At 37.8% G+C, this 14,867-nt stretch overlaps 1 protein-coding gene across 1 annotated transcript; it reads left to right on the forward strand.

Moving 5' to 3' along the window:
• The first annotated feature begins 9,565 nt into the window (after positions 1-9,565).
• On the forward strand, positions 9,566-14,477 carry MSTN (myostatin). The gene is made up of 3 exons (NM_001109821.1): positions 9,566-9,938; positions 11,723-12,096; positions 14,097-14,477. Exons 1-3 carry the CDS (start codon positions 9,566-9,568, stop codon positions 14,475-14,477), a joined length of 1,128 nt encoding a protein of 375 aa, NP_001103291.1.
• Positions 14,478-14,867: the final 390 nt, after the last annotated feature.

Genomic DNA, 14,867 nt, shown 5'->3' on the forward strand with positions numbered 1-14,867 from the left:
GCCTCTGAAAGCTAATCCTTTGTGAATTATGAAAAACAATGTTGTAGGCAATTCCAAGGAAAGAAGAAAACATTTTTGAATATTTTTGGAAAGAACTGAATTCTTCTAAGGCTACCACTACTTCCAAGCCATTACTTGAGTAAAGAACAGAGCTAATGTTTTAGAAAGTGATTTTAACAATTCACATTTTAAAATATAAATCTAACAACATTTAAACTTTATTTGGTTTGCATAAACATATGCTACTCAGATATATATTATATAATAGGTTCCAAATTTGTCCCAAAATAACTGAAAATTGCAAGATTTTTGCTTGGCAAGTGCTGAAAGTTTCAGATTACTGAAAGTCTTAGCTCCTAACAACAATAGGGCAAAGGTTTTAAAACTGAAGACAGGACAGGTACTTTTACAGCAGCTAAGACGCCACTTGGGATATCCGCATCCCATATTGTAGCGCCTTATTTGAGCCCTGGATCTTCCATTGCCAATCCAGTTTCCTGCTAATGCCCACCCAAGGAGGCAACAAATGATGGCTCAATTACTTGGGTCCCTGCCACCCATATGGGAGACCTCGATTGAATTCTGAGCTCCCAGCTTTGGCCTGGCCCAGCCCTGGCTTTTGCGGACAACTGGAGAGTGAATGAGCGAGCAATGGAGGATCTCTCTTTGTCTCTATGCTCTTCAAAGGCAATGGAAATAAGCAAAAGACAAAAACAAACAATAACTGTTTTCCAATTCAATTTATACTGTCATCTATCCTGGAAATAGGTGCCTGCTGTAAAGTAAATCAGAACATCTTGAAGGAAACTCTTCATCGAAAATAATGAAAATAAACTTATTACTATACTCAATTTATTATTGGTAAATTTGCAGTAAATTTAACTTCATTAATTTGGTAAAGAAAATCTACAGCTTCAGGCAGGAATTCGTGCTTTCTTGATCCAGAGGTGGTTAATGGTATGGAAGTGTACAGATCAACAGTGATGGTGTGATTGCAGCAAGTTTGAAAGGCCAAATAAAGATTGGTTTCACTTGTATTAGGCAATCTGAAACATTCCCACATGCTGTTTCACAGCACGGCCATTCAACAAAAACAGAAAGAATATTTAAGTCCAGTAAAAATGGCTAAATTAGTGAATCAGAGATCTTTTCCAAATGCAAAACCATAGGGGGCTGGCGCCGTGGCTCACTTGGTTAATCCTCCGCTTGTGGCACAGGCATCCCATATGGCCTCCGGGTTCTAGTCCCAGTTGCTCCTCTTCCAGTCCAGCTCTCTGCTGTGGCCCGGGAGTGCAGTGGAGGATGGCCCAAGTGCTTGGGCCCCTGCACCCGCTTGGGAGACCAAGAAGGGGCACCTGGCTCCTGGCTTCAGATCGGCGCAGCACTAGCTGTAGCGGCCATTTGGGGAGTGAACCAACGGAGGGAAGACCTTTCTCTGTCTCTCTCTCTCACACTGTCTATAACTCTACTTGTCAAATAAGAAAAAAAAAATCACCATAGCCTTAGGGCAAAATATATAAGTGGCAATGCTTATTTGCTATTGGTTGAATAACAAAATTATTTGAGTAAGGTTTTCAAGCTTAAATAATGAAATCCCTTTTAAATAAAAAAAAATTGAGGGGCTAGCATTGGGGCGTAGCAGGTAAAGCCGCTGCCCGCATGCCCGCATGCCAGCATCCCATATGGGCGCCAGTTCGAGTCCTGGCTGCTCCACTTCCAAACCAGCTCTGTGGTATGGCCTGAGAAAGCAGTTGAAGATGACCCAAGTGCTTGGGCTCCTGCAGTTACGTGGGAGACCCGGAAGAAGCTCCTGGTTTTTCCTCTGGCAGCTGAGGCCATATGGGGAGTCAACCAGCAGATAGAAGACATCTCTCTCTCTCTGCCGTTACCTCTCTGTGACTCTGCCTTTCAAATAAATAAATAAATACTTTTTTTTAAAAAAATTGAGAACTCCCATGAATAATGTTTAGAAGTCAACCTCCATGACTACATGGCACTTGATGCCAACTTGATTACAGCCAACAACTCACCTGTAAACAGTAAAAGTTGTAGTTACTCTAGAAACTAAAGGCAGTGAGTTAGTGCTCAAATGTCCTGTGGCTGTCTGGATGCTCCAGAATATGTGTAAAGGCATATGTACACAGATACTTACTTACACATGCCCCTGGAGAGCTAAGGGTCTTAACTTGGAAAAGACACAGATGCTCTGGAAATAGGTGGACTTCTGGCCCGCCTCACCTGGATACTCAAAGGAACATGCCTTTTGGTTAAACTGAAGTGATAAACTCTACCACAATTTTGGGGCAAAGCCTCTTTCTTGCTGGTATGAGATGAAACTAAGCAATGAAAGATAGTTGAGAAATGGACACCTTTATAAAAAATGATGAAGGGAAAGAGTTGACAAGACGCTGTCTTTGCCTTGCTGTGTGGGCACCTACATGTGTACACACACACACATGCACATACACACACACACGAGATTTCTTTTTCTCATCTATGGTTACTTTTGATGCTCATTAAACTTAGCCCTAAACATGAATCTGTGTTGGATAAGGGAACTCGGCACTTTAAATAGTGGTGTCACAGCATGGCAACTCCCTTAGAAGCGTCTTTGTTAACAATCACAGTGTGGGTAACTACAGATCATCAATGCAAAAGTTGCATGGGATACTCAGGGTGCTCAGTGCACCCGAGAACTACTTGGGGTGCCAAAACACATCTGCAGTGCCAATCTCCCTTGCCAGTTGAAGACTGAACTCAACAGAAATGCTGCCAACCACAGTAAGAGCAATCTGAAAACACAACCAGAGTCACTTAGAAAGCCTATAATTAAATAATTATACCTATTTCAAAATAAGAAAGTTGAGGTTTCTGGTATTTAAGAAGATGTTCATTCATTTATTGGTTCAATTATTCAATAAACACCCTTTTGCTCATCTAATTAAGTCCAGGCACTGAGCTAAGAATTAAAGAGAGATGAAAAAGGAAAAATAATTTCCTTTCCTCAAAGAACTCATAAACTGGAGGAATTGAGACAGGAAGACAAAGAAACAACTGGGGCCGGTGCCATGGTGCAGTAGGTTAATTCTTAGCATGTGGCGCCGGCATTCCATATGGACACCGCTTCTAGTCCCGGCTGCTCCTCTTCCAGTCCAGCTCTCTGCTAATGCACTTGGGAAAGTAGTGGAAGATGGTCCAAGTCCTTGGGCCCTGCACTTGCATGGGAGGTTGGGAAGAAGCTCCTGGCTCCTGGCTTCAGATTGGCGCAGCTCCGGCTGTCGCAGCCATTTGAGGAGTAATAAACAGAAGGAAGACCTTTCTCTCTCTGTCTCTCCCTCTCACTGTCCATAACTATACCTCTCAAATAAATAAATAAATTCTTAAAAAAAAAGACAACTAAAACAGAAACACGTGACAATTGCAGTAACGGGGGGCGGGCACGATCTATACAACTTTAACACTAAGTATTTGAGCTTGGTATTTTTTTTTTTTCAATGGAAAGATGATGAAAACAAATTATATCTCTATTTTTATTTTATTTCAAAACTATAATAAATAAACTAGAACTCTGATTTGGGGAAGGGCAGAAATCACATGGTGAAGTTTTCGTTGAGTGAATTGAGTGAATTCTACCTTTATGACAGTGAATGCAAAACTTGATTAACTGAGACACTACTCTAATGCACTGCCATAGCATGGGTGCTGTCATGGAGCCTGAACTGAAGAGCATCCACAAGAAATCCCTCAGGACCACGGATCTCAGTCTACACTCCAGGACTGACGCATTTCCCGGACATCTCTAGATTGTCTACAAGTTTGTTGATGGTGATCATAATATAGCAATGTTTATATTTTTGCTCTGGGCAGTAATTATGTGCTATGACACAAATGCACAATGTTTAGCAATCACTATTTTGATATTATGTTAAAGTCAAGCTACAGGTATTGGGAAGAGTATAAAAATTATGACTATGGGGTTATCATTCTCAAAAAAGAAAAAAAGTGCAATGTTGGGGTCCCTAGGGTTGTTCCCAAGATACCACAAAGCCTCTACAAAATAAGTTATTTTCATAATAATATTAAGACCTTTTTGGGGGTATTTCTTACTCTCATTATTTCTTATGAACATAATGAAGTTTTCTATTTACTCCATCAGCAAATAAAATGTATGCTTGTATATGTCTGTATACTAAGATTTTTCAGTTTTTTTTTTTAAATGTTTATTTATTTAGTTGAAAGTCAAAGTTATACAGAGGGAGAGCTTCCATCCACTGTTCACTCCCCAGATGGCTACAACAGGAGCCAGGAGCTTCCTCCAGGTCTCCCACGCGGGTGCAGGGGCCCCAGCACCTGGGCCGTCCTCCACTGCTGTCCCAGGTGCATCAGCAGGGAGCTGGATCGGAAGTGGAGCAGCCGGGATTTGAACCGGCGCCCATATGGGATGCTGGCACCGCAGGCGGCAGCTTTACCTGCTGCGCCACCACGCCGGCCCCTTTCAGTTTTAATTTAAATACACAAAATATTGATGGGCATGATCTACACAAAAAAAGCTGTTTGGGATCCTAAACACTTTTTATAAGTTCACAGCGATTCCTAGACCAAAAATTTCGAGAATTACTGCGTTATGGTGTAAACGTCAGCAGAAAGGGCACATCAAATGACAGGGGAAGAGAGGGAGGGAAAAAGACAGAAAGAGAGAGAGAGAAAGAGAGAGAGAGAGATCTTCAATCCACTGACTCACTCCCCCAAATGCCAACAACAGCCTACGCTGGGCCAGGCTGAAGTCAGGAGGCCAGAAGGTCATCTGGGTCTCCCATGTAGGTGGCAGGGACCCATAAGCTACTGCCTCCCTAAAAGCAGGAAGACAGACAGGAAGCAGAGATATGTGTGTCCTAAGAAGCAGCCTACCGCTCTGTACCACAAAGCCTGTCTTCCACATACTTTATGTGAAGATACTAGACCACAGGTTTCAAGAGAACATTGGTTTATCCTCAGAATCCAGCACAGTGCCAGCTATGTAGAAAACATTCAACTACTTCATACATAATGAATTAATAAGTATATACACACATATACACTCAATAGGAAGGTATTTCAAAAAGTACATGGAAATTGGCATTAAAAGATAAGTTTATTTTGGTGCAAAAATTTGGAAATCCATAATATTTTTTCCACAATACATGTTTTCCATGAACTTTCTGAAGTCTCCTTATACACAAATTTCAAATTTTTTTATGTGTGGATTTCAAATTTTTTTGCACCAGAACAAACTTATCTTCTCATCCCATTTTCCCATGAACATTTTGAAGTCCTTTCATATTTCAGATCTCCATTTATTACTATAATCTTATTTCTGAGCTCAGGGACTTTTTTTTCAAAATTTGGATAGTCAGTTACCAAAAAGTTGAACACTATACAGTTTTTTCCAGCTTTAAGAATAATTAGCATGGAGTGATACCAAAGAGCTATTATTATAAGGAAACAGCTATAATGATCAGATAAAATGTAGTTTTCTGTTACACTTTTCATGAATTGTTATTTTCCTTACTTAAATTCATAATCTCTCTCTTGCATACTCTCTCTCTCTCTCTCTCGCTTGCTCTCTCTTTCAGCCACATTGTTAAACTTCCTGCAAGTGTTTATACTGGTCTGTACTCTGTAGTTCCCAGACTTTGGAAAGTGTGAAGCCATAATCATTATTTTGGACAATATACTTTACACCCTCAATCTTGCTTTGAGACAACCCATTGGTATTTCTAGCAGAGATGAGAGAGGTTTGCTTGTCACTTATTGATGGGTACAGAAAATGTAAGAACCACAACAGCCTATCTAATGCAAGGAAGAACACCACAATTGCTGTGAGGTACTGAATAGGCTGCCTAAAATCTGACTATTAGGAGAAACTGTTTTTCAAAATGGTTAACCTAAGACAAAGCCAAGAGCTGACAGATCAAGCTAATCCACTCAACTTGAAGGGATTCTTCTCCACTCACTCATCCTAGTGATGCTTTGTCCTATCTCCATGAAGACAGCAGCCAAACTGGGAACCCAGCAATCAGACCACAGTGAAGGTTCCTACACCCAATGAGCCTGCCTGCTCTGAGGCATGGGAAAGTAGTAGGCCCTGCCATTGGAAAAGGAAAGAAAGTTCTTGAAATCTTCTGGTTACTTCTTAACCCAGAAAAGCTGATTAATACATCTCATTTAGATGGCAATTATGTTCTTTGAAGTCATCACCATCCTTGACTTAGTAAACAGTAGACCATTACTCCTAGAGGAGATACAGTGTTAGATGAGTCTCTGGTCACAACATTTTTATCTACCAGTCAACACAGAACCTGCTTTCATGTATGTGTCTGCTTTTAATACATATTCTTTAATATACTTGTATATTGTTCACTAACACTGAACTCATAGTCACAACATTGAACTCTTGCCTCAGCTTATCTAAACACATGTGGTTTTTAATAAGGAAATTTTTTTTTGCTAAAGCATATCATTGTCTTTTAGAAATGCGGCACAAGATACATAAACATACTTTACCATTTAAACCATTTTTAAGCATAAATCACAACCATTTAGTTCCAGAACATTCTCATCTTCCCAAACGAAACTCGTTATCTATTAAACAGTAACCACCACCTCCCCAACCCATCCACTCCCCAGCTCCTGGCCACTCCTGGTCTATGTTCTATCATAGCCGCCTTATGCTTAGGAATGCTCCACAGTGCTTCAAATTCACCACTGCACTCAGTGGTCACTTTTAAACAGCGTATTCAGTAACAACAACAACAGCAACGGACAAAAAAATGTGAAAAACGTAGCACTACACAGATCACAAAAAGGGCACATGTTTAGAGTATGAGAGCTGAAACAATAAGGCAGAGCCCTGCCTTGTCTGACCTCAGCTGGGAACATGTGTGTCAGAAGCCTCAAAAGCACCGGGAATACTGACTTTTATAAATAGATTTCAACGACCAGGAAAATTTACAAATATGGAATCCATGAACAGTGAGAATTGATGAGATGTCGAAGTGTCAACCTCTGTTTTCTTCATTCCAGGAGTAAGAATAAAGAACTGACACATGTCTTGTAACAGGATTGCATTAGAAAACTTTCCTTGTCTCAGACGCCTACAGAGGTAGCCTATAGGTATTGACAATTGGCAGTGACAACCGGATGTGGTGTTTATTCGTGTAGAGGATCATTTTAAGCATACTCTCAAAACGTATGCAGGGAACAAACAGCAAGCACTCAAGACCAGGCACCAATCACTTACTACATGATACGTGCCATGTTCAGCAATTTATATGCATTATTGAATTATAACCCCTGAAAACTCTATGAGGAAACAAAGGTTAAAGAAGGTAAGTACCTCATTTGTTTCCAGATAATGAGAAGTGGCAAAGTGGAGATTGGAACTCGGGTCTATTTGACTTCGGAGCTTGCATTCCCAAATGCTCTGCAATTCTAAGCATGTATAAAAAAGGAGAGGTGGGGCGTTGACTTATTCAGAAGTAAGCGTATTGAAGCACATGCTACATAGCAGATAACATGACAAAGGCTTTTATATTGAAAAATGAATTTGCCAAACAAATAAAACTTTATAAGCCTGATCTGATACTGTTCCGTAACAAAGAGTATCTGAAATCCTCAGGGCATCTGGTTCGTGTCTGGTTTTCCTTAATCTTTAATGATGGGCAAATCCAATGCATTATGGAAGGCCATTTTTTCTCAAGAGATGTAGACACCTCTTAAGAATTTGATGAAAATGCATTAACTTTTCAGGCTACTGAGTTGCATTTTAGTGCACTGAGGCAGTAAATTGGTGGACAGTGTGCAAAAATGGTAGTGACCTAAAAAATAAATATTTGATATGAGCCACTGCATTCTCTTGGAACAACCACAACAAAAAGTAATGGATTAAATCTCTTAGGAGTCCTCAGCTTCCCAAAAAGGGGTCGGAAGAAGAAATCCTGTGGCCTGGAAATATCTTCTGTTTCTCACTGGCTATGTTTGTATAGCTCTTTAATAGTTCATTTGATTAGATCTTGTGGCTCTCAAAGCTGGGGTTGAGAGTTTGATCCTCCAGAGGCCACTTACATTTGGAGAACAAAAAGCTCCATTCTCTGCTCCCAGACCTTGCCCCAAACCCCTGCCAGGTGTCTGCCCTGTGGTCAAATCGAGAAACTGGCAAAGGGGTACAAACCGATCACAGTGTTGGGAAGCAGCAAAAGGGCACCACTCTCTTATGGTGCTCTTTCTCTTAAGAATAGACACAAGACTTTTTACTTTTACCACTGGAAATCTGAGGCGAACAGATAAGTGCTGCAGCACCAGTCACAAAATGCATTCTCTTCTCAGTTCAGAGAGGTTTCAGCTGGCTGATAATAAACAATGAGGAAGCACATCCTCGGAATATTAATCTGCATTAATAATTATATTAATTCCTTGAGAACAGGAAATACCATAATAGTGATCAGACTACACATGACCTTAATGTGCTGTAAAGTTCTATAAAAACAAAAAAAGGAGACAGGATTTTGAATGCTTTTGCCATAGAGAAATGATAAATGTTTGAAGAGAGAAATGTTGATCCTGATTTGGACATTATGCAATGTACACATATATAGAAAACCCACTTGGCACCCATAAATACATATAATTTTTGTGTATCATTCAAAAATTTAAAAATAAAATATAAATTGTGCCTAATTTTCATATTAGCAGAAGACATTAATCTACTTAAAAATAATTCCATGCATAATGTAACATTACAGCAATTATGATTTTCAACATGAGCTAAGAATTTAGTCAATGGAAAGCAAATTTCTTGAATGTAGATGAAAATCTTACTAGTATCACAATCTTATGTTTTCTTTTAAATTCAGGCCTTCCTAATTTTTACTTTCTTAATTACTTAGCACTAAAAATAATTTGATGCAACAAATGAAATAAATATTTTAACTTCAAATGCTTGCCTAAACTAAACGTAATATAAAATAAAAAATAAAAAATATTTTTACTGCAAATACTGGCCTAAAGAATATAAAATCATTTCAACTTCTGAGGAACTAATGTTTCACTTGTAAGCATGAAGTGTAAATTAAAATTACTCAGTTAAATTATAACTTAAGGGTTTATAAAGATGAATAAGATTTAAGTATAGCTGATTTTACTGTTAACACAGACTTTCACTTTTCAAATGTAACATAGGCCTTTCATTATTTGTAGATTTCTTTCTTTTATGAACTAGTCAAATGAATTAGCTCACCCTTGACTGTAACAAAATACTGTTTGGTGACTTGTGACAGACAGGGTTTTAACCTCTGACAGCGAGATTCATTGTGGAGCAAGAGCCAATCATAGACCCTGACGACACTTGTCTCATCTAAGTTGGAATATAAAAAGCCACTTGGAATACAGTATCAAAGATCCACCGGTGTGGCAAGTTGTCTCTCAAGCTGTTCATGCATTACAATTTTGCTTGCCATTACTGAAAAGCAAAAGAAAAGTAAAAGGAAGACATAAGAACAAGGGAAAGGATTGTATAGCTTTTAAAATCATGCAAAAACTGCAAATCTATGTTTATATTTACCTGTTTATGCTGATCGTGGCTGGCCCAGTGGATCTAAATGAAAACAGTGAGCAAAAAGAAAATGTGGAAAAAGACGGGCTGTGTAATGCATGCACTTGGAGACAAAACAGTAAATATTCAAGAATAGAAGCCATAAAGATTCAAATCCTCAGTAAACTTCGCCTGGAAACAGCTCCTAACATCAGCAAAGATGCTATAAGACAACTTTTACCCAAAGCTCCTCCACTCCGGGAACTGATTGATCAGTACGACGTTCAGAGGGATGACAGCAGTGATGGCTCTTTGGAAGATGACGATTATCACGCTACGACGGAAACAATCATTACTATGCCTACCGAGTGTAAGTAGTCCTATTAGTGTATGTCAACAGTTCTGCTGACTGTTGTTCTAGTGTTTATGGGAAACAGATCTATTTTCAGGCTCTTTTAATAAGCTGTCAGCTTTTATGTAAGAAGCAGGAAAGACAGTCTCTTCTTTTCAAGATTTTGTGAGAAATATGTTGAAACTGAAATCTGTCACACTGTCTGTTTCCTTAAAAAGCTAAAAAGCTAAAAGATAAAAAGCTTGCACAGCATTAATATTATCTAGTTTAATTGGCAAATACAGCATGCTTATGCCTTCACAGCCTCATACCAACCAGCAAGGCGAGGACTGGCAGATACTACAGCAATGTTAAAAACTCACAGGGAATTTTATAAGTGCACTTGTAAACCAAAATATGCATTTATTACAATAAGCTTTTCACTAGTAATAAAGAAAGGAAGGAACTTGCTAGAATTTTAAGCTTCTTTGAGCACTGCTGAACACCTCCAGCGATTTCTGTTATTCCAAACTCTCTCACAGTGTTTTGTGTGCTTCACAGATTAAAATGTTTCCTTTCGGAGGCTATTACACTGAGGAGCAAGAAAATATTTTAAATACTTTATGTATTAGTAAGAGCAATGACGAAATAAACCGTGACTTCAAATTCAGAAAATGTCTAGGAAATAAACACTTCAGTTGGGCAAGTTACGGCTCCTGAAGTCCTCTCGTACCTTGACCATGGTGCTATTGTTGGCAGTACTGAGTGTGTGTATTTCCAAGCAGGCGTACTGCTTAATAACCTTCGCGAATATTTCATTCTTCATAATGGAACGACTATTACCTGTAGTATCAACGTTGCTCCTGGAAGAAAATGTATTTCCTACAATTCCTCTTTCGGTAGGCTCGAAAGAATACTTTCACCCGGAAAGGGAAACAGACACCTTGACAGAGAAGGCACGGCAAGAATGATTTTGAGGCCATGTGTCTGTGATCTTGCTTTAACACAGTTCTTTGTAAGCTTTAAACTGGACTCAAAACAGTTTCATAGTATTGTTTCCCTTATTCAGTAATCAGATTACAGTGCAACAAATAATTTTCCTTTAAGAATTTCCTACCAAATAGTGCTGGAGTAGATTGACCTTATTTATCAATGATTTTTGAAAGCCAAAAGAATTTGTTCATGCTTGTCTTTAGAATGACAGCTCAGACATAAAGGCAAACTTTTGAGACAGCCTGAATATAACATCAAACTTCTCTCCTAATTACTTGCTTAGTTTTGTTTCTTTAAAAGGATATTCCTGAGCCAAAACCTCCCAGAAATACTATATTTTCTACTGTTTCCTAAGGCTCAGTAAGTTGCTCAGTGCGTCTTGTCCCCAGGTAATTCAGGCCTGGGGGAAGGGTTCCTTCTTCCAGACTGATCGGTACAGCTGCTCCGTCAGCGTAACTACTCAGATTCCCAAAGAATTCTAAGTGGATGTTCCTCCACAGTGTCTCTTGTTCTCTCTAATCATCATCATTTTCAAATTTCATCCACTGCTCATTCCTTCCCAGAATTTTCCTTAGCCTGCAGTTCCTTGGAAGGGGAGCAGATTCTTCACAAATGGTTGAAAGTACCTATGTCTAAAGAATTCTGAAAAGCCAGACTAATTATTTTCCTTGATATTTTCTCGGTATTATGAATGAAGTTTTACCTAGTATTTCATTTACATATGCATGCATTATCCCAATAGAAAAAATACCCAACTATTAGTAAGGAGGGATTTTGTTAACTTATTAATGAAAAATAATTTCAGGAACTCTTGTCTTATTCGTTTATAGCTGATTTTCTAATGCAAGTGGAAGGAAAACCCAAATGTTGCTTCTTTAAATTTAGCTCTAAAATACAATACAATAAAGTAGTAAAGGCACAACTATGGATATATCTGAGACCCGTGAAGACTCCTACAACAGTGTTTGTGCAAATCCTGAGGCTCATCAAACCTATGAAAGACGGTACAAGGTATACTGGAATCCGATCTCTGAAACTTGACATGAACCCAGGCACTGGTATTTGGCAGAGCATTGATGTGAAGACAGTGTTGCAAAATTGGCTCAAACAACCTGAATCCAACTTAGGCATTGAAATCAAAGCTTTAGATGAGAATGGTCATGATCTTGCTGTAACCTTCCCAGGACCAGGAGAAGATGGGCTGGTAAGTGATAACTGAAAAGAACCCTCTAGTAACTTTGTTATGTTTTTGTTCCTAATATGAATGAATAAAAGTGGGAAACAACTACCGATTTCCTATGCTCATGAGCCAGACAAAGGTATCTTACTCCAATGGTAGCCCTGTACCCAATAAAAGTAGGTGTCCAATTTCATATCCTATGAAAAACTCCCTTGATACCCTTCGTTTGCATGAGAGTTTATAAAAACAATTATACCATGGTTCTTAACTTCTTAAGAAGTTCTTTTGAATTGAGAATGAAATATAAACTGCTTTTCATTGATATGCTACATGCTTATATGAATAAAATATGAACTGTATATAATGAATTCCAGTTCATACCCCAAAAATCAGACTTTTCTTTTCCTCTCCAAAGGGTGCCAAATGTGTTGACAAGTTCTGGCTTAGTATAAAGCAAGAAAAAAACCTAACTTTAGTCTGCTTCTTTTTATCTCTGTCTTTCAAATAAAATGAAAAAATGTAAAGCATCATAATGAAAGTAAAATACTTTCATTTGTAGCAATTAACTAATTAGTATAAAAATTATATTATAATAAATATATTATATTTAAGGTCCCTAATGGTAAGCATGTTCATTACTTGATGCACTTATCTATGGATTATTATGTGAAATACCCTCTAAGGACAGTTTTAGTTTCTAAGCCAGTTAGCTTTTACCACTTAACTTATTTCTAAGCTGGTTTAGCATTCTTGCACAAGAATTTGACAACTAACTTAGTATCAGGCAAAATAGATGGCAATATTTTGCATATTATAAAATGAATAAAAACTATTTTAAAACCTAGCATAAATTTAGGGCTACTCTTTTGGCCTATCTATGTTTCTGTTTACTTCTGCTTTCAAAAACTTATTTAATATGACAATATTTTTTCATGGACATCTACTGACATAATTTTCAATAGAATATACTTATAAAAATGAACATTAGTTATCTTTTTAATCTCTAAATGGTCTTGTTTATAAACATTATATAATAAGTAAATCAGATCTATTTCAAATGAAAACATTCTTTAAAAGACTATACAATTTTCTAAATGACTTGTTTTTCTTATATGTATTAATTTAAATGCTATGAATTCCCAAAAATAACATTGGTTTGGACTGGGTTAAATAACAGTAACTATCACATCTGTTTTCATTTTAATAAAGGACAAAAGCTATTATCAATTATTTAAAAAAGCATTCTTTTTTACAAGTAGTATCTTAATGATCAAAGTTGATGATATCACAGCTTTTAATTATTAAACATGTGGTTAATATGGTGCATTCTTATCTTTCCATATAATACAGAACAAAATCTCAAATGCATTAGAAGACTGGGAGAGTGACAGTACTAACAAATGATTATATGAATATGTGAATGAAAACATTTTGCAACACCTACTTTTCTGAATTTTTCTCATAGGGGTTCTCTTTTCAGTCCAATATACACATCACCACCTTCATCAATCACTTAGCTTTCTTTTCCCATTATAACTTATACACTGCTGGGAGGTAGCTCTAGCTTTAATACCCAAGTTTCCCTGAGTAAAGATCCACAGATACAGAGGATAGATGACTATACTCATCCCTCCAGGAATCATCTCACATATTTGGCCAACATATTGAATCAACGCATGTGAAGAGAAGGAGCCCATCTTTTTCTTCCTCTGCCTCTCCTTCCACCTCCCCCTCCCTTTCTCGCCAGACAGATTTTCAGGACATCTATCATGTGCTAGGCAGTTGGATACTACAACTAGGGACAACAAAAATTAAAAGCACATAGAACTGGCCTCAGGGGGATTTGCATTACTGCTATAATCTTTGAGCTATGAGGGGAAAATCAAAACTATTATAAATCAAATCCTTAGTATGATGCCTTTTAAATATAAAGGTATTCCAAGCAAAATGATTCATTTTTCTTAAGGTAAAAAAAGTGCTTTAGAATAAATTGATATACTTATCGTTCTTTCCTTTTCACACAGAATCCCTTTTTAGAGGTCAAGGTAACGGACACACCAAAAAGATCCAGAAGAGATTTTGGTCTTGACTGTGATGAGCACTCAACAGAATCACGATGCTGTCGCTACCCTCTAACTGTGGATTTTGAAGCTTTTGGATGGGATTGGATTATTGCGCCCAAGAGATACAAGGCCAATTACTGCTCTGGAGAGTGTGAATTTGTGTTTTTACAAAAGTATCCTCATACTCATCTTGTACACCAAGCAAACCCCAGAGGTTCAGCAGGTCCTTGCTGTACTCCCACAAAGATGTCTCCAATTAATATGCTATATTTTAATGGCAAAGAACAAATAATATATGGGAAAATTCCAGCCATGGTAGTAGACCGCTGTGGGTGCTCATGAGATTTGCATTTGGTTTTTAACTTCCTAAAACATGGAAGGTCTTCCCCTCAACAATTTTGAAACTGTGAAATTATGTACCATAGGCTATAGGCCTAGAGTATGCTATAGTCACTTAAACACAAGTTACAGTGTATGAACTAAAAGAGAGAATACATGCAATGGTTGGCATTTAACCATCAAAATAAATCATACAGTAGGAAGTTTTATGATTTCCAGAGTTTTTGAACTAGAAGGAGATCAAATTATATTTACATTCAACTATGTTACAACCTAATCAAAAAAGTAAAGCAATTCTCCTTGTGTTCTGATGAATCAAAGGAGTATGTGTTAAAGTTTATTTCTTTGCAGTTTTGTTTAATATTTACAGCAAAATCCATGTATAGTATTGGT

This window comes from Oryctolagus cuniculus, chromosome 3, assembly GCF_051225735.1.
Source record: "Oryctolagus cuniculus isolate XC-2025 breed Fujian yellow rabbit chromosome 3, ASM5122573v1, whole genome shotgun sequence".
NCBI lineage: Eukaryota > Metazoa > Chordata > Mammalia > Lagomorpha > Leporidae > Oryctolagus > Oryctolagus cuniculus.